Source organism: Nerophis ophidion, linkage group LG02, assembly GCF_033978795.1.
Source record: "Nerophis ophidion isolate RoL-2023_Sa linkage group LG02, RoL_Noph_v1.0, whole genome shotgun sequence".
Lineage (NCBI taxonomy): Eukaryota > Metazoa > Chordata > Actinopteri > Syngnathiformes > Syngnathidae > Nerophis > Nerophis ophidion.
The window spans coordinates 44777860-44798843 of record NC_084612.1 but is presented as its reverse complement, the minus strand read 5'-3'; the positions used below and the strand labels follow the sequence as shown (position 1 = coordinate 44798843).

At 40.4% G+C, this 20984-nt stretch overlaps 1 protein-coding gene across 5 annotated transcripts in view; it reads left to right on the top strand.

The window, feature by feature from the left end:
* txlng (taxilin gamma) overlaps positions 1–20984 on the top strand; it is a 52231-nt gene that overhangs the window by 7917 nt on the left and 23330 nt on the right. For 3 of the 5 annotated variants that reach the window (XR_009803809.1, XM_061884432.1, XM_061884424.1), the window contains exons 2-4: positions 81–189; positions 3303–3450; positions 18286–18377. Coding sequence is in view for 4 of the 5 variants with exons in the window: in XM_061884432.1 (XP_061740416.1) it covers positions 97–189; positions 3303–3450; positions 18286–18377 (333 nt within the window). In the remaining variant the exon portion in view is untranslated. Of the gene's footprint in view, positions 1–80; positions 190–3302; positions 3451–18285; positions 18378–20984 lie in introns of those variants that run through there. The other 2 variants (XM_061884444.1, XM_061884453.1) reach the window with 2 other exon arrangements.

The following is a 20984-nucleotide window of genomic DNA, read 5'->3' as shown; positions in this document are numbered from 1 at the left end:
ATGTTGAATTCAACTGCATCACCAAGTCTGCTGCACGGTCAGTCATGGTTTTGATCACTTATTTCTTTAATTCAATTCAGTTTCTGGCTCGACTTCATGGAGACTGCAGGACTCTGTGAGATTGACGTGGCAACTAGAAGAATAGTTGGGGGCAATGATTCACAAACTGACCTCAACAGCCCTTTTCAGGTAAATACAGTCTTGGTCAAAAGTTTACATACACTTGTGAAGGACATAATGTCAAGGCTGTCTTAAGTTTCCAATAATTTTTTACAGCTCTTATTTTTTGGTGATAGAGTGATTGGAGCACATACTTGTTGGTCACAAAAACATTCATGAAGTTTGGTTTTTTTAGGAATTTATTATGGGTCTACTGAAAATGTGAGCAAATCTGCTGGGTCAAAAGTATACATACAGCAACATACATGATCAATTTTGGTGATGTAGAAAAGTTACAATCAAATCAAATTAGCTCCATAGCATGGCCTCATGTAAGTGATTATAATTGACAACACCTGTTGACTGACATCTCTGAGCCCATTTAAATAGGGCTGATGTGATGCAGTCATTAGACTCGGTTACAAACGGGACAATGGGAAAGTCAAAAGGAACTAAGCACACATCTGAAAAAACTAATCATTGACTTGAACAAGTCACTTGGAGCCATTTCAAACATCTTAAGGTCCCAAAAACAACTGTGCAGACACTTGTCCGTAAGTATAAAGTGCATGGCACCGTTTTGTCACTGCCACGATCAGGAAAATAACGCAAGCTATCACCTACCACTGAGAGAAAATTGGCCAGGATGATCAACAGTCAACCGAGAACCACCAAAAAGCAGGTCTGCAATAAATTGGAAGCTGCTCGAACACAGGTTGGCCCTGCGATGAGGTAGCAACTTGTCCAGGGTGTGCACCGCCTTCCGCCCGATTGTAGCTGAGGGAATAAAGGGAATAAGCGGTGGAAAATGGATGCATGGAACACAGGTTTCAGTGTCCACAGTCAAGCGTGTTTTGCGTTGCCATGGACTGAGAAGCTACCATGCAAGAATGAAGCCCTTGCTCAAGAAGTGACACCTTAAGGCTCGTCTCAAGTTTGCTGGTGATCACATTGACAAAGATAAGACCTTCTGGAGGAAAGTTCTGTGGTCAGATGAAACAAAAATTGAGCTGTTTGGCCACAATACCCAGCAATATGTTTGGAGGACAAAAGGTGAGGCCTTTAATCGCAGGAATACCATCCTATCGTCAAGCATAGTGGTGGTAGTATTATGCTCTGGGCCTGTTTTGCCACAAATAAAACTGGTGCTTGACAGAGAGTAAATGGGACAATGAAGAAGGGGGATTACCTCCAAATTATTCAGGACAACCTAAAATCATTAGCCCCAAGGTTGGGTCTTGGGCACAGTTGGGTGTTCCAACAGGACAATAAACCCAAACACATTTCAAAAGTGATAGAGGAATGGCTAAATCAGGCTAGAATTAAGGTTTTAGAATGGCCCTCCAAAGTCCTGACTTAAACCCCATTGAGAACACGTGGACAATGCTGAAGAAACAAGTCCATGTCAGAAATCCAACAAATTAGCTGAACTGCACCGATTTTGTCGAGAAGTGGTCAACAATTCACCCAGATGCTTGTGTGTGTGTGTGTGTGTGTATATATATATATATATATATGTATATATATATATATATATATATATATATATAATATATAAACCCTGTTTCCATATGAGTTGGGAAATAGTGTTAGATGGTGGCGTCTCTGGATGTTGTTGATAAATGGCTTTCGCTTTGCATAGTAGAGCTTCAACTTGCATTTACAGATGTAGCGACAAACTGTATTTAGTGACAGGGGTTTTCCGAAGTGTTCCTGAGCCCATGTGGTGATATCCTTTAGAGATTGATGTCAGTTTTTGATACAGGGATCGAAGGTCACGGTCATTCAATGTTGGTTTTCAGCAATGCCGCTTACATGGAGTGATTTCTCCAGATTCTCTGAACCTGTTGATGATATTATGGACCGTAGATGTTGAAATCCATAAATTTCTTGCAATTGCACTTTGAGAACCGTTGTTCTTAAACTGTTTGACTATTTGCTCACGCAGTTGTGGACAAAGGGGTGTACCTCGCCCCATGCTTTCTTGGGAAAGACTGAGCATTTTTTGGGAAGCTGTTTTTATACCCAATCATGGCACCCACCTGTTCCCAATTAGCCTGCACAACCGTCGGACGTCCCAAATAAGTGTTTGATGAGCATTCCTCGACTTTATCAGTATATATTGCCACTTTCCCCAACTTCTTTGTCATGTGTTTCTGGCATCAAATTCTAAAGGTAATGATTATTTGCAAAAAAAAAAAAAAGAAAGTTTATCAATTTGAACATCAAATATGTTGTCTTTGTAGCATATTCAACTGAATCTGGGTTGAAAATGATTTGCAAATCATTGTATTCCGTTTATATTTTCATCTAACACAATTTCCCAACTCATATGGAAACGGGGTTTGTATATATATATATATATATATATATATATATATATATATATATATATATATATATATATAACTATATATATATATATATATATATATATATATATATATATATATATATATATATATATATATATATATATATATCCGAAAAATACGTTATATATATTCACTCAGCACAGACCACATGTGCAGATGCTCACAAATGATTCACTGCGACTGCGCAAGTCTCGCCGTCATCAAAGTGAGGCCTTGTGAATACTTTCCAGATGCACTGCAGAAATTACATTGCATTTTAATTTGAATTTAGGTTGCTAATTTGTGTGTAGCCCTACAAAGTTGTGAAATACCTTTTAAACAATTGTTTGCATGATATCTTCTTCAAACATTCAGTATTCTAATCTTTTTTTCTTTTCAGTGTGGCCCTAATGCTCTTGCTTATTGTTACATGGTTAATTGTATTCCTATTAGTACAAATCTATGCCCCCTGAGCCACATTTTGGACTCTCCTGCTTTACGTCTTTGACTTTGTGAATTTTATTTAGAGTGGATCGCTTTTATGTTAACAATCTGATTTTGTGGACCAACTCAAGTCCCTACGTCTTTGGGAATATCACAAAGAAATTTGCACACAATAGCGAAGTTCAGTTACAACCATTTGTAATGACATGAGTCAGCCAATCCAAGGCATGCAGATCTTAACAGCTTTCACTTTACATACGGTTTAGTGAAGACCGCCCTGTAGCAACTGTTTTTGTCTTTTTGCAGAATCTTGACATTTAGACTTTTGTGTATGTATCCTGTCAGGAGGAGGTTGCAGAGTTTGCCATAGAATTGTGTTGCACTGATGAAGAGAGAGGAGAGACCCCGGGCAGAGAGGACAGTCCCAGAGACCTGGGCGATGTGGAGCTTGACCTAGGAGGAGAAGCAAAGTCTGGAGACGACAAAAGCTTTGGTATGAACTCTCTTGTAGTTAAACTTATGCTTACTTTTAAAGATGCACCATTTGAGAAAACATGTGAATCCTGATTGTCTGGCTTCAAACTGAGATTTGTAATTGGAAATAGAGATTCTTGGAGGATTTTTGCATGCCTATTTTGAGAAATCAATTTTTGTTGTTATCCGTTCTTTATTGGATGACCGTTGGCAGGCGGGTTAAAATAAGGGCGAAGTAAAGTAAATCCAACTAATTCATGCGATCCCTCCTCCCACGAGCTGACCAATCATAGATGCCTGGCGGTCAGTGGGGTAGAATCAGGGTTGTAGAACCAACTAGCCCTGGCCAGTCTTTGACTGGGAGAGAGTGAGTTGGAAGTGTCGACCATCATGCCATAAAGGCCTGGAGGAAATGGCTGCGTTTGTTAGTGATGCAAAATCTTCATCGTTTAGAAATTTGGTCGTTTATCAGGTTGAATTAGGAGTGACACAATTTTTTGGTTAACTTTATTACAAAACTGGTGGAATAATTTTCTCTGTCTCGAAAAATTATTAGTTTATTGCATATTTTAGGGAAACCAGTGGAAATAAAATATCAATCAATCAATGTTTACTTATACAGCCCTAAATCACTAGTGTCTCAAAGGGCTGCACAAACCACGACACAAACCACTACGACATCCTCGTTAGGCCCACATAAGGGCAAGGAAAACTCACACCCAGTGGGACGTCGGAAACTCACACTCAGTGAGACGTCGGTGACAATGTAGACCCAGTGGGACATCGGTGACAATGATGACTATGAGAACCTTGGAGAGGACGAAAGCAATGGATGTCGAGCAGGTCTAACATGATACTGTGAAAGTTCAATCCATAATGGATCCAACACAGCCGCGAGAGTCCAGTCCAAAACGTATCCATCCAACACAGCAGCGAGAGTCCCGTTCACAGCGGAGCCAGCAGGAAACCATCCCAAGTGGAGGCGGATCAGCAGCGCAGAGATGTCCCCAGCCGATACACAGGCTAGCAGTACATGGCCACCGGATCGGACCGGACCCCTTCCACAAGGGAGAGTGGGACATAGGAGAAAAAGAAAAGAAACGGCAGATCAACTGGTCTAAAAAGGGAGTCTATTTAAAGACTAGAGTATACAAATGAGTTTTAAGCTGAGACTTAAATGCTTCTACTGAGGTGGCATCTCGAACTGTTACCGGGAGGGCATTCCAGAGTACTGGAGCCCGAACGGAAAACGCTCTATAGCCCGCAGACTTTTTTTGGGCTTTGGGAATCACTAACAAGCCAGAGTCCCTTGAACGCAGATTTCTTGCCGGGACATATGGTGCAATACAATCGGCAAGATAGGCTGGAGCTAGACCGTGTAGTATTTTATACGTAAGTAGTAAAACCTTAAAGTCACATCTTAAGTGCACAGGAAGCCAGTGCAGGTGAGCCAGTATAGGCGTAATATGATCAAACTTACTTGTTCTTGTCAAAAGTCTAGCAGCCGCATTTTGTACCAACTGTAATCTTTTAATACGTTACAGTAATCGAGGCGAGACGTAACAAACGCATGGATAATGATCTCGGCGTCTTTAGTGGACAGAATGGAGCAAATTTTTGCGATATTACGGAGATGAAAGAAGGCTGTTTTAGTAACACTTTTAATGTGTGGCTCAAAGGTGAGAGTTGGGTCGAAGATAATACCCAGATTCTTTACCGAGTCGCCTTGTTTAATTGTATGGTGGTCAAATGTTAAAGTTGTCTTATTAAATAGAGGTCGGTGTCTAGCAGTACCAATAATCAGCATTTCCTTTTTTTTGGCGTTGAGTTGCAAAAAGTTAGCGGACATCCATTGTTTTATTTCATTAAGACACGCTTCCAACTGACTACAGTCCGGCGTGTTGGTCAGCTTTAGGGGCATGTAGAGTTGGGTGTCATCAGCATAACAGTGAAAGCTAACACCGTATTTGCGTATGATGTCACCTAGCGGCTGGATGTATATGCTGAAGAGTGCAGGGCCAAGGACCGAACCCTGGGGAACTCCACACGTTACCTTAACTTTTTTATTTTTTATTTTTTATTTTTTTTTCCAAGATGGCGCTGGTGTAGTGGCTGCTGTAGGCAGGAGCTCTGTGCTCTTGTGTCATCCTTTTGTGTTTCCCTCTTGTTTTCATGTCTTATTATATTTTTTTGCCTTTTGGTCCGGGACCCTTTGGGACTGTGTGACAAGGGGTGGCACTTTCGTGACCTCTGTGGTGCTTTTTTTGTGGACTTCTGGATCTGCCTCCCGGGAGCCTTTTGGCTATGGAGACCAGCTGCTGGGTGTCTGCTACACCAGAGTCTGTTTGAATGTACTGGAGGAGATGCGGATGAAGGGACAGGGCTGCGGAGCTAGCACTGAGCGCTGGGACGGAGAGGCTTCGCGGTGTCTTGACTGGGTGAGCAAGTGTCGGACACCTCAGTCACCTTGGACGTATCCTCGCTCATCCATGCGGACTGGAGAGTGGAGTCGGCTGTCTTGGTTGCTTTGTTGGGTCTGCTTCTGTCTCTGACCATGCTCCCTCCTCCCCAGCAGACGATGGCGTGGAACACCGCAGAGGCCACCACAGTGGATTTGTTTCTTTTACTTTTTATTCATAGCTGTATGTAGAAGTGTCTGGTTGTATCTGCTGCTTTAATGTCTTTAATGTCCTCTGTGTTCTTTGATGTTTGATGTTTCCCTCTTACACACATAGAAGAGGGATGTGTACCATGGTTATGAGTTGTTTTTTTATTTTTATTTATTTATTTGTTTTTTTCCCTTGGCCTCAGTCTGCACCTCCTCTCCAAGGCCCAGGCAAAGACCGATTTTTTAAATTTTATTTTAATCTTCTATTTTTTTCTCCCCCCCTCCCCCCTTTGTTTACCTTTATCTCATCTTTTTTGTAAGGGGCGCTGGAAGCCGGCAGACCCGTCAGCGATCCTGTTCTGTCTTCCTGTAATGTTTGTCTAAACTTGAATGGGATTGTGCTGAAAATTTTAATTTTCCTGAAGGAACTCTCCTGACGGAATAAATAAAGTACTATCTATCTATCTATCTATCTAGTCCGAGGTCACATTGTTATGGGAGATGCACTGCATCCTATCAGTAAGATAAGAGTTAAAAACCAAGACAGGGCTAAGTCTGACATACCAATTCGTGTTTTGATACGTTCTAATAAAATATTATGATCGACGGTATCGAAAGCAGCGCTAAGATCGAGGAGCAGCAACATAGATGACGCATCAGAATCCATTGTTAGCAATAGATCATTAGTCATTTTTGCGAGGGTTGTCTCCGTAGAGTGATTAGCCCTGAAACCGGATTGAAAGGTTTCACATAGATTGTTAGACGCAAGTGTTCATTTAACTGCTCCGCAACAATTTTTTCGAGGATTTTTTAAATAAAGGGAAGGTGAGACACCGGTCGGTAGTTTACCATGAGGTCAGGATCGAGGTTAGGTCTTTTAAGGAGAGGATGAATAAACACTTTTTTGAATGCTAGGGGAACAGTGCCCGAGGAAAGTGATGAGTTTATAATATTTAGCACTGATGGACCTAATAATACAAAGAGCTCCTTGATAAGTTTCCCAGGAAGTGGGTCAAGTAAACATGTTGTTTGTTTTATTCCATTTACACGTTGTAACAATTCCTCTTTTATTTCCTCAAAACGAGAGAAACTATTTTGGAGGGCAGTATCCGCCGTATATACAATCCTATCCATGTTAATAGAACCCAGTTGTAGATGGGACGCATTGTCTTTAATCTCCTTTCTAATGACTTAAATTTTCTTATTAAAGAATTTCATAAAGTCATCAGCTGAGTGGGTGGAGCTACTGGAAGGGGTCCCTTGTTGGGTTAGCGATGCTACCGTACTAAACAAAAATTTAGGATCGTTTTTATTACGGTGGATGAGATTTGAGTAATATTTAGCTTTAGCTAAGGTAAGCATGCGTTTATAAGTTATTAAACTATCACTCCATTTTTGATGGTGCACCTCAAGTTTAGTCATGCGCCATTTGCGTTCCAGCTTTCTACATAATAATTTCTGAGCTCTAGTTTCTTCTGTAAACCACGGGGTACGCTTTTTTTGGAGCCTTTTTTAACTTTAGCGGTGCTATGTTATCAATGGTTTCGCGCAGGGCGTCGTTAAAGTTGTTATTGAGGTTATCAATAGAGTCCACATACTTTGGGAATGGTGCCATTACCGAGGGCAGTAGGCCAGCAAGAGTTGTCGTTGTGGCCGTATTGCGCCTGCTATAGCAGTTATTATTATTATTAGTTTGACGAACATGCGTCTGAACCTCAAATTTTATAAGGTAATGATCGGACAATACTTTAGTATACGGGAGTATCGTAACTTTGGAAACGGGGATACCCCTGACAAGCACTAGGTCTATCGTATTACCGTTGCGATGCGTGGGTTAATTTATTATTTGTGTAAGGCCAAAGCTATCAATTATAGTCTGGAGCGCTACGCACTGTGGGTCCGATGGGGTATTCATATGGATATTAAAGTCCCCCATTATAATTATATTATCGGCGTGCATCACTGGATCAGCAACAAACTCTGAGAATTCATTGAAAAAGTCCGAATAGGGCCCTGGGGGGCGGTAGATAACAACCAGGAGTAGCGGTGTGACAGATCTCATAGTAAGCACCTCAAACGATTTATATTTATTACTTATGTTAGGACTAAGGTTAAAGTTTTTGTTGTATATTAGTGCGACCCCCCCACCCCTTTTAAGGGGACGGGCAATATGCGCATGTGTAAAGTTAGGAGGACATGCTTCATTTAGAGCAAAAAAGTCGTCTAGTTTAAGCCAGGTTTCGCTGAGACCGATGACGTTAAGATTGTTGTCTCTAATGATATCATTAACTAACAACGTTTTGGGAGACAATGATCTTCTGTTAAAAAAAACTATATTATAGGTAGTGGGCTGTTTTAGGGAATTTTTGATCAATTTATCCGTAGTAGCAATATTAATAATGTTGTATTTATTATGCCCAGTGTATTTAGTATAATTACGACCATATCTAGGAATTGATAGGACGGGAATTTTCCGATTGTTTGTTTGTTGCTTTGATAAACTGAACGCATCATAGTTTGCCGGCTCAGTAGAACGCATGTCCAACTCTAAAACAATCAAAGCAGAAAAAATGTGTTCTAATTTAACTGACTCCTTACCCAGACCAGTAGTCTTGCATCTTCCATTTAAATCCGGCTTCAGGATGGAGGGAAGTGTTCTGTGGGGATTAGCCTTCTGCTTTGTTTTTAGCCCCGCTCGGCATCCGCGTTTCCGATCACACCGCTGGCGTCTGCTCCGTAGACGGCCCCCGCTGGTACTATACTCCTTCACTGCTTCACAGGCCGCTGGATGTAGCCACCAAAGTAGTCCCGTGATAGTTAGCAGGTCTAGCAAGCCCGCGTCTATCAATCCAAAACGGCCCGATCTGTCCACATCCAGAAGTGTCTGGCGTTTGTAAGTGATCACAGAGTGACCACGATGTGGGCCAGCCATGAAGTTTGCAGAATTGTTCGGTATTTCTGCCAAATGTTCCATATTTAGCAAGAGCTCCGCGATGTCGCAGCCCGTCCGGGCGCCGCCATCTTGGACATATCAAAAAAATGTTATGCTTGCTATAAACTTTATTCTTTTTCTCTAAAAATGCACATCATCAACATAGAAATTGCACTTTAATAAACAATAAAAACGCTCCGTTGTTCACTGCCACACAGAATACAGCACCCACACACCAATGCTCCAATGTGCGCTCTGTTGCAGGGATGTGCGAAAAATGTGTACGTTTTTATGAGAGACACTTATGAAATGATTAATCACAGCAACAGAATATGAATGAACTATTTTTTTCTAATCAAATTAATCTGTGTAATTGTTAAAACCCTAAAAAGAGATCTGTGCTTCCAATCAAGCAACTTTGTTGCTATATTTAGCAAGTAGAGGTTGGCATGAAAATTGAAAGAGGAAAGTGTGTCTTGCGTCATGCAGTTTTTCAGTATTCAAATACAAGCGGTCACAAAAAAGTATTTTCTGCGAGAGCGGTGAGCCAGCTCCCCTACCCTAGGGAGTGTCCAATGTGCATTACAATCGCTGAGCATTTTGGGTACACAACTTACAAAGTGTGGAACCTTAACCATAACTTTTTGAGCTATGTACAGTAGAGTAGAATGAAAGGAATGGAGTGGACAATCTTGACTGTCTCCACTATCTTTGTCTCTGCATGGCTGCTGATAATACACACACACACACACACACACACACACACACACACACACACACACACACACACACACACACACACACACACACACACACACACACACACACACACACACAGAGACTGTTTCTAGGTCCAGAAATGCACTGTGATGGGAATAGGTCTAATTTAAAAATGGAAAGTTAGAGCTGCGTAAAATTGGTTTGATATAAGTTTGGCAATATCAGGTAACATTGACCACCCCACTCTTGCTCTGTGTAGTAGCAGCAATGTCATGCTGACTGTGCTAATGTTAGCTGCCAACAACAAGCCTTCCAAGGAAAAACAAAAGAGAGTAAGAGACTTATGAGCATAACATTACTCGATTCCCTGCGGACCATGAATGTATACAGTCATAGAAGCCATCAAACCTTTTGTTTGAAAACACTTAAAGGGGAACATTATCACAATTTCAAAAGGGTTAAAAACAATAAAAATCAGTTCCCAGTGGCTTGTTGTATTTTTTGAAGTTTTTTTCAAAATTTTATCGGTCTCGGAATATCCCTAAATAAAGCTTTAAAGTGCCTTATTTTCGCTCTCTGCGAAGACACTGGCCATTTCCCTGATACGTCATACAGTGCTGCCAATGTAAACAAACAATGGGAATACCACAGCAAGATATAGTGACATTAGCTCGGATTCAAACTCGGATTTCAGCGACTTAAGCGATTCAACAGATTACGCATGTATTGAAACAGATGGCTGGAGTATGAAAGTATTGAAGAAGAAACTGAAGCTATTGAGCGAATTCATAGTCATAGCATGGCCGAATAGCTGCGTTAGCATCGCCGGTAAAATGTGCAGACCAAACGATCAGGACTTTCGCATCTTTTGCCACAGGAGCAACTTAAATCCGTCGATTGGTAAGTGTTTTTTTCGCATTAAATATGGGTGGAAGGAAATGTAATATATTTGCAAATGCATCTACAGGTTATCCATACATATCTGTACCATGTCTGCTTTAGCATTGCCGGTAAATAGCATGTTAGCCTCGATTAGCTGGCAGTCAACATCAACAAAACTCACCTTTGTGATTAGGTTGACCATCGTTGCAAATGCATTTGCAGGTTATCCATACATCTCTGTGCCATGTCTGCTTTAGCACCGCCGGTAAATAGCATGTTAGCTATCGATTAGCGTAGCATGTTAGCATCAATTAGCTGGCAGTCAACATCAACAAAACTCACCTTTGTGATTTCGTTGACTATCGTTGCAAATGCATCTGCAGGTTATCCATACATGTCTGCCTTAGCATCGCCGGTAAAATGTGGAGACACTCCGGCACATTCAATGGGGGTCTGGCGGCAGATTTTTTGCCACTTTCGCATCTTCGGGCTAGTGGTGCAACTTGAATCCCTCCCTGTTAGTGTGTTACACACTCCGACAACACACCGTCGAGGCATGATGTCTCCAAGGTTCCAAAAAATAGTCAAAAAAACGGAAAATAACAGAGCTGTGACCCGGTGTTTGTAATGTGTTGAAAATGAAAATGGCTGGTGTGTTACCTCGGCGACGTCACATTCTGACGTCATCGCCTCCAGCGCGATAAACAGTAAGGCGTTTAATTCGCCAAAATTCACCCATTTAGAGTTCGAAATTCGGTTAATAAAATAGATGGTCTTTTTTCTGCACCATCAAGGTATATATTGACGCTGACATAGGTCTGGTGATAATGTTCCCCTTTAAGTCCGCTTTGCTCTAGCTGGCTTCAAGTGACTCGTTCTCAAAGAGAACCCTATTATGTTGTGATCATGCAATGTAAATGTCTAAATCTGTTATTATTGTTGATTTTATTTGTAACTGAGGCCATGTCTACACTAAGTTGTTTAACCCCTTAAACAAATAATTATTTAGCCTAAGCCCCGTTTCAGCCACACTAAACGTTTAACATCCCCCTCCTCTGAAATGTTTTTACACGGGTAAGTCAGCCGTGTATTTCTTGAATATCCGGCACTTTGCTTTGTATGGACTCATTGATCGTTTACAAAGTGAGTTCGGAGAGGAAGTGGCGCCAGAAAGACCACGCCTACACAGGAAGTGACATCAGAAAGAACGCACCAAAGCCAGCTTCATAATCAATTAATCAATCAATCAATGTTTATTTATACAGCCCTAAATCATAAGTGTCTAAAAGGGCTGCACAAACCACAACGACATCCTTGGTAGAGCCCACATAAAGGCAAGGAAAAACTCACCCCAGTGGGACGTCGACAATGATGACTATGAGAAACCTTGGAGAGGACCGCATATGTGGGCAACCCCCCGCCCCATCCCCGCCCTCCCAGGCGACCGAATGCAATGGATGTCGAGCAGATCTAACATGATATTGTATAAGTCTAATCCATAGTGGATCTAACATAGCCGTGAAAATCCAGACCAAAGTGGATCCAATATAGTAGCGAGAGTCCCATCCAAAGTGGAGCCAGCAAGAAACCATCCCTAGCAGAGGCGGATCAGCAGCGCAGAGAACGTCCCCAACCGATACACAGGCGAGCGGTTCATCCTGGGTCCCGACTCTGGACAGCCAGTGCTTCATCCTTGGCCACCGGACCCCCTCCACAAGGGAGGGGGAGACATAGGAGAAAAAGAAAAGAAACGGCGGATCAACTGTTCTAAAAAGGGGGTCTATTTAAAAGCTAGAGTATACAAATGAGTTTTAAGATGAGACGTAAATGCTTATACAGAGGTAGCATCTCGAACTGTTACCGGGAGGGCATTCCAGAGTACTGGAGCCCAAATGGAAAACGCTCTATAGCCCGCAGACTTTTTTTGGGCCCTGGGAATCACTAGTAAGCCGGAGTCCTTTGAACGCAGATTTCTTGCCGGGACATATGGTACAATACAATCGGCAAGATAGGCTGGAGCTAGACCGTGTAGTATTTTATACGTAAGTAGTAAAACCTTTAAGTCACATCTTAAGTGCATAGGAAGCCAGTGCAGGTGAGCCAGTATAGGTGTAATATGATGAAACGTTCTTGTTCTTGTCAAAAGTCTAGCAGCCGCATTTTGTACCAACTGTAATCGTTTAAAGCTAGACTGGGGAGAACCGAAAATAATACGTTACACTAATCGAGACGAGACGTAACAAACATGATCTCGGCGTCGTTAGTGGACAAAATGGTGCAAATTTTAGCGATATTACGGCGATGAAAGAAGGCCGTTTTAGTAACGCTTTTGATGTGTGACTTAAAGGAGAGAGTTTGGTCGAACATAATACCCAGATTCTTTACCGAGTTGCCATGTTTAATTTGGTTGTCAAATGTTAAAGTTGTCTTATTAAATAGAGGTCGGTGTCTAGCAGGACAGATAATCAGCATTTCCGTTTTTTTGGCGTTGAGTTGCAAAAAGTTAGCAGACATCCATTGTTTAATTTCATTAAGACACACCTCCAGCTGACTACAATCCGGCATGTTGGTCAGCTTTAGGGACATGTAGAGTTGGGTGTCATCAGCATAACAGTGAAAGCTAACACCGTATTTGCGTATGATGTCGCCTAGTGTCAGCATGTAGATGCTGAAGAGTGCAGGGCCAAAGATCGAACCCTGGGGAACTCCACACGTTACTTTAACATAGTCCGAGGTCACATTGTTATGGGAAACGCACTGCATCCTGTCAGTAAGATAAGAGTTAAACCAAGACAGGGCTAAGTCTGAAATACCAATTCGTGTTTCGATACGCTCCAATAAAATATTATGATCGACTGTATCGAAAGCAGCGCTAAGATCGAGGAGCAGCCACATAGATGACGCATCAATAAAGTGGTTTCGTAACTCAGAGCTAACCACTTGAAATATGAAGGCGAGTCTTCCGGACATGCCCGTGTTTCTCATTCTTCTACATGTATAGAGGCTTGTGGAAATCACACATGAATATCTTAAAGGGGAACATTATCACCAGACCTATGTAAGCGTCAATATATACCTTGATGTTGCAGAAAAAGGACCATATATATTTTTAACCAATTTCCGTACTCCAAATGGGTGAATTTTGGCGAATTAAAAGCCTTTCTATTGTTTGCTCTCGGGGCAATGATGTCACAAGGTGACGTCACCTAGGTAGTCAATCCACCATTTTCTCAAACAAATTACAAACCTCGACTCAAATCAGCTCTGTTTTTTTCTGTTTTTTCGACTGTTTTCCGTACCTTGGAGACATCATGCCTCGTCGGTGTGTTGTCAGAGGGTGTAACAACACGATCGGGGACGGATTCAAGTTGATTTACGTAGAGTGTGCATCGATTAGCACGGCATGCTATTCAATGCTAACATGGCGTAGGGGGTGGAGCGGCCGTGCCAGAAACCTGAGGGTTGCAGGTTCGCTTCCCACCTGTTGACATCAAAAGTCGCTGCCGTTGTGTCCTTGGGCACGACACTTCCCCCTTTGCCCCCGGTGCCACTCACACTGGTGAATGAATGATGAATGAATGATTGGTGGTGGTCGGAGGGGCCGTAGGCGCAAACTGGCAGCCACGCTTCCGTCAGTCTTCCCCAGGGCAGCTGTGGCTACAGATGTAGCTTACCACCACCAGGTGAGAATGAATGATGGGTTCCCACTTCTCTGTGAGCGCTTTGAGTATATAACAATAGAAAAGCGCGATATAAATCTAATCCATTATTATTATTATTATTATTTAGGCTAGCTGTATATACATATTGCATCGTTATGCCTCATTTGTAGCTATATTTGCATCCAGCCTTTCCCTCCACCCACATTTAATGCCAAACAAACACATACCAATCGACGGATTCAAGTACACCAGTGGTCAAAAAATCCGAAAGTCCCTCGTCTGCACATTTTACCGGCGATGCTACGACAGACATGGCACAGAGATGTATGGATACCCTGCGACACTCAAAGCAGATGCATTTCCAACGATAAAGTCAACGAAATCACAAAGGTGAGTTTTGTAGATGTTATTGACTTATGTGCTAATCAGACATATTTGGTCGTGGCATGACTGCCAGCTAATCAATGCTAACATGCTATTTAGGCTAGCTGTATGTACATTTGTAGCTATATTTGCATCCAGCCTTTCACTCCACCCACATTTAATGCCAAACAAACACTTACCAATCGACAGATTTAAGTTACTCCTGCACATTTTATCGGCGATGCTACGACAGACATGGCACAGAGATGTATGGATACCCTGCGACACTCAATCGTTGGTTAGAAGGCGATCGCCGAATAGTTTCAATAGCTATTCGCTCAATAGCTTCAGTTTCTTCTTCAATTTCGTTTTCGCTATCTGCCTCCATACTCTAACCATCCGTTTCAATACATGCGTAATCTGTTGAATTGCTTAAGCCGCTGAAATCCGAGTCTGAATCCGAGCTAATGTCGCTATATCTTGCTGTGCTATCCGCCATGTTGACATCACTAAATGACATCAGAAGAAAATGGACGATGGATTTAAAGATAGCGAAAATCAGGCACTTTAAAGCCTTTTTTCGGGATATTCCATGATGGGTAAAATTTTGAAAAAAAACTTCGAAAAATAAAATAAGCCACTGGGAACTGATTTTTATTGGTTTTAACCCTTCTAAAATTGTGATAATGTTCCCCTTTAAGAGAGAGTGATTGCATCTATTTTGGATACCACACTTCTCAGATGACAAGAGAACTTTCGAAGGTCAGCTGTGTTTCTACTTAGCGAAAAACTTAGTCCATTTGTCGAACGAGAGACAACGAAAACGGCAAGTGCATTTTGACTGGCAAAGCAGATATCAGTTATAGTCCACATGTACGTCGCGGACTTGACGTCTAGGGCCAGAGTATATAAAGTCACCAAAAACGAATGGACAATGAAGGTGAAGGAAAAAGAGTGAGAAGTGTCCTGACCAGATATCTGATGGACGGCGTGGCGCAGTGGGAGAGTGGCTGTGCACAACCCGAGGGTCCCTGGTTCAATCCCCACCTAGTACCAACCTTGCCACAACTGTTGTGTCCTTGAGCAAGACACTTCACCCTTGCTCCTGATGGGTGCTGGTTAGCGCCTTGCATGGCAGCTCCCTCCATCAGTGTGTGAATGGGTAAATGTGGAAGTAGTGTAAAAGCGCTTTGAGTACCTTGAAGGTAGAAAAGTGCTATACAAGTACAACCCATTTATCATTTATATCTAGATGCCTAGTTTGATTAATGTAAAATGTTCTTAATCACATTGTTTACATGTCTAATAAAAGTTTTGATTAATTTATGAGTGCTCAGGTGTGATTCACTGTAATAGGGCCCCACAGCACACTGAATTCCAGTTAATTTAAATACCACAACACTGGATATTGTTCAGATGAGTTAAAATTAAGAACTTGCATACAAAGCAACACTGGAGATGACTATGACGTGTGTATTTTCCGCGCATGTGTACTAGGTCGCGTTGCGCCATGCGGATGGAGGGGTTGCGGGGGGTCTTAAACGGTGGCATTGTTGTGTGTTGACATGGATATGGTTAGGTTTGATTTACGCTTGATAACCTTGTCTGTCTTGGTGTAAACGGGGCCTGAGAGTCTTGTAAAATAAAAACTGGAGACAGGATCAGTGTCAGTTTCATTGATTAATTATTTTTGCCTTAGGGGAAAAGGACGATAACTGAAGAAAATAAGACTATAACAAATCAAAACAAAATGTACGTTGACCAAGACAATAACAAACTTGACAATTTATGCAACTAATTAAAGTGAGACGAAAATGTTGACCAAAAATAAATCCAATTATATTTAATTTCGTCTTGTAAGATGGGTGAGACAATTTCGGAATAAATCCAATCACCACTTTTTACCAGCGTACATATGAGAGTCCGATGAGAGTTTGTTACGGTGGAGACCCCTATGCTTTTCCTTGTGAGATCAGGAAGTTGGATTTCTCACCGCAAAAATCAAAATGTTTTGATGTTCCACATTGTAATATACAGTAAGTAATAGAAGTATATCAGTAAACTTTGATGATATGTGTACACTTGGGAGAAAGTATACAGGACACACTTGATTTTTGATGCTAGTATGCCATCAACAGGCCAGTCATCGATCGTGACTTGTCAACTATAAGTTTTTAAAGCTAATTCTCCTGTATTACTTTTTTACAAAAAATATCACTGTGTGTTACATATTGTCTGACTGCAGTAACAAAACCAGAGTCCCAGAATAAAAGCTTACATATATTTATCATTAATCTTTTGCATTTGAAGAAACGATACCTTGATGCAGTTTATAGTACCAGTAATGGAATGTTGCAATACACATATGCTTTCACTTGCAAATTTTTTGTTATTTAAAATTTTTATTTTTGAGGCTTTTAAGAAAATTTAAAAATTGGCCAAAGTTGTTCATGGTGAACAGAAAATACATTGTATCCCCCAAAAATGGATTAACTCGCTGGAATATAAAGACAATATAACATACATCCATAAAAGTGGATGCATAAGAAAAGGTGCAATATATCTTATCTGTACAGTAATCTCTTTATTTATATTTGCACCTTATTGCTCTTTTACCCTGCACTACCATGAGGTAATGCAACACAATTTCATTCTTATCTGTACTCTGAAAATTCAAATTTGAATGACTATAAAAGGAAGTCTAAGTACATTTATGTTTTATAACGATTTTGAGACATTTTCAACATTTACGTTTAGATGGAACCATCCATCCATCCATTTCTACCGCTGGATTCTATACCAGCTGCATTCGGGCAGAAGGCGGGATACCCCCCAGACAAGTCGCCAGCTCATCGCAGGGCCAACACAGATAGACAACATTCACACTCACATTCACTTACTAGATGAAACCAAATCCTGATTAATCATTTTAAAACTATATCAAAACAAAATCGATTTGGAAATTGGCCATGAGACATTACCAACCCTATTCATTATTAAGTGAATTTCTTATTTTCTCTTGTGTATTTATAATAGCTCTCTAACCAAACAAAAATGTTTTATCCGATTTAACCGAAGGAAAATTCCTGTGCCTGCAGCCGTAGTTTAAATTCTGATTGCTTTTCGCACAATATTTTGTACAGCCTTACCTGCTATCTATACATTGTCTTCCTGATGAAGAAATTTGCTGGCCAGTATTAATAGTTTTTCTGAGCTCCTCTTGAGTTAATATTTTATCTACTATCCAGAATAATATAGCAGTGTTGTACCATCCTTTTTTTCTTTTATTAATTATTACTAAGTATGGATGCAAGCTACTAAAAACCCATAAAATCACATGTGGTGTCACCCAAAGATCTTGTTTCAGCTCCTATTTTTAATATTTACATGCTTTCACTTGGCAATGTCATCAGCAGAATTAAGTTCAACAGTTGTGCTGATGACACACATCTGTGCATTTCCATGTCTCCTGATCATATCGTACAATAAAACAACCATTTGTATAAAAAACAACACATTTGTCTGATTCTGTTACGTAAAAATGTGTCAAGGCCCCAAACAAAACACAATCGATAATAAATATAAAAAGATCTTTAATCACCATTCAAGATCGTAATTGATTGCCAGCAGTGATTTTCAGATACCAACAGTCAGACATGACTCTTTGTGTTTGGGTTTGTCTTCCAGGCGAAGAAGTTGTGTTACTAATGCAGGCTCTGAACTCACTAGCTACACCTGAAGAAAAACTGGCAGCTCTGTGCAAGAAATACGCTGACCTGGTAAGATGTTATGGTTGTTGTAGTTGCAAATTTGTAACCCAACTTTCCTGCTACCTTTGTACCCTAACTTTCAGTCCAAATTAGGACTGAAACTCACGACTGTTTTGATAGTTGATTAGTCACAGACCATCTTAACGATGAGTCGATTAATTGGATTATGAAGCATACACATATTCAGTAGCTCTAATTTAGCCGTCAGCTTTTAAATTCAGTTTGAGATATTTTTTGGCATGTGCTAATCAACAATAAAGATGACCACTTCATTCAGAATTATGTATTAACTGTGGTGCTCATTAGGCTGTTGCAAAAGAAAAATAACTAATATATTTTGATCCATTTTTAAAGCAAGGACAAGCAAATAGCTAAAAAACAATGTATAATATTTTCATGTTAGCAAATTACCAACAATGAAAACAAACATAAAAAAACTAATGTTAAGTAGGCTCCTCAAAAACTTACATTTTGTGACGCTAATGAATGCTAATGAATGAACAATTGGTTCTCAATCCTCTGTCTGCGCTTGAGTTTGTAGTCTATAAAAAGCACTAAATAAATCTAATCCATTATTATTATTATTATTATTATTATTATTAATATTAATATTATTATTATAATTTTTTTTAACGCTATTATAAGTATATTATTGATGATTAACTCTTGATTAACTTTTACCATGAATTGATTAACGTGGACCCCGATTTAAACAAGTTGAAAAACTTATTCGGGTGTTACCATTTAGTGGTCAATTGTACGGAATATGTACTGAACTGTACAATCTACTAATAAAAGTTTGAATCAATCAATCAAAACTCCTGACATCTTATGGACTCATATATTATTGTTTTATTCATCACTTCTTGACATTTTATCTATCTCATAGATTATATATTATTTTATGATATTGGCGCCTTGGTGCCTAATATTTGTTTGTGTCACTTTGTTATTGCGCCTTTCCTTTTTGCATGCAGATTGACGCCACTTCACACTTGTAGTTCCTAATGGATAAATAAAACTAGACAAAGATTAACAGGCGGACCATGGCTAAAATGATATTTAAAGCTATTTTTCACACAACTTCTCTCTGCTGTTAGCTAGTTGGGTGACTATCTTACTGAGGAGAGTCAGAGACTGCATCCCTCAGCTGTCCGACATGCCTCAGCATCACAGACATTCTGCTATGAAAAGCAAGGTCTGCTTTGCAAATTGATTTATTCAATATTCATTAAGTTATTCATGATATGTGCATGTTCATGTCAGTCTGGAAAAATTGGACGGATGTCAACAACTGTTCACTATTTATATTTTCTTAAACATTTTTGTCAAAGATGTTTGCTCCCCTCTTGTCCAAATTTAAACTTCATTAAAAGAAAAACATTAAATAAATGCCATACATTCATTGGGCTGCAAGCCTGCGACTAATGATTATTTTGGTTATCGGAACTTTAGATTGTTGTAAATGTTTTTAAATAATTAAATCGCAACTAAAAATATATACATCTTTAGTTTTCAGCATTTTATTTAAAGCATTTTTGTAAACACAACTCGGGTAAGGAGATATTTCTAAAACAATCTTGCTTTGATCCGACATGTGGCTTATGCCAACCTGTTACCCAAAACATTTAATCGCAAAGAACGTTCCCACAATTTATGGCAACAGTCAATAAGAAGAGATGGTAAGTCCAGAAAACTTCCAATGAAACGTTAGCATGTAGCATCTTCCTGACCACTGATATTATTAGCTAGTTGCACATGCAGTTACAGAGTTAGTGTTTGGCATACATTCCACTGCAGGAGTAAAATGCTGGCTGTACAGCCCTGTAAATAAAGAACCCTGTGCGTTTCCACCAAAAACTGCCCAGGTAAAAACAGTGGGGCCAAAAAGTATTTAGTCAGCCACTGATTGTGCAAGTTCTCCCACTTTAAATGATGACAGAGGTCTGTAATTATCATCATAGGTACACTTCAACTGTGAGAGACAGAATGTGGGAAAAAATCCAGGAATTCACATTGTAGGAATTTTAAATCATTTATTTGTAAATTATGGTGGAAAATAAGTATTTGGTGACTTCAAACAAGGAAGATCTCTGGCTCTCACAGACCTGTAACAACTTCTTTAAGAAGCTCTTCTGTCCTCCACTCGTTACCTGTATTAATGGAACCTGTTTGAACTTGTTATCTGTATAAAAGACACCTGTCCACAGCCTCAAACAGTCAGACTCCAAACTCTACTATGGTTAAGACCAAAAAGCTGTCGAAGGACACCAGGAAAATAATTGTAGACCTGCACCAGACTGGGAAGAGTGAATCTACAATAAGCAAGCAGAATGGTGTGGAAAAAATCAACTGTGGGAGCAATTATCAGAAAATGGAAGACATACAAGACCACTGATAATCTTCCTCGATCTGGGGCTCCACGCAAGATCTTGTCCCGTGGGGTCAAAATGATCATGAGAACGGTGAGCAAAAATCCCAGAACCACACGGGGGGACCTGGTGAATGACCTGCAGAGAGCCGGGACCAAAGTAACAAAGGTTACTATTAGTAACACACTACGCCGACAGGGAATCAAATCCTGCAGTGCCAGATGTGTCCCCCTACTTAAGCTAG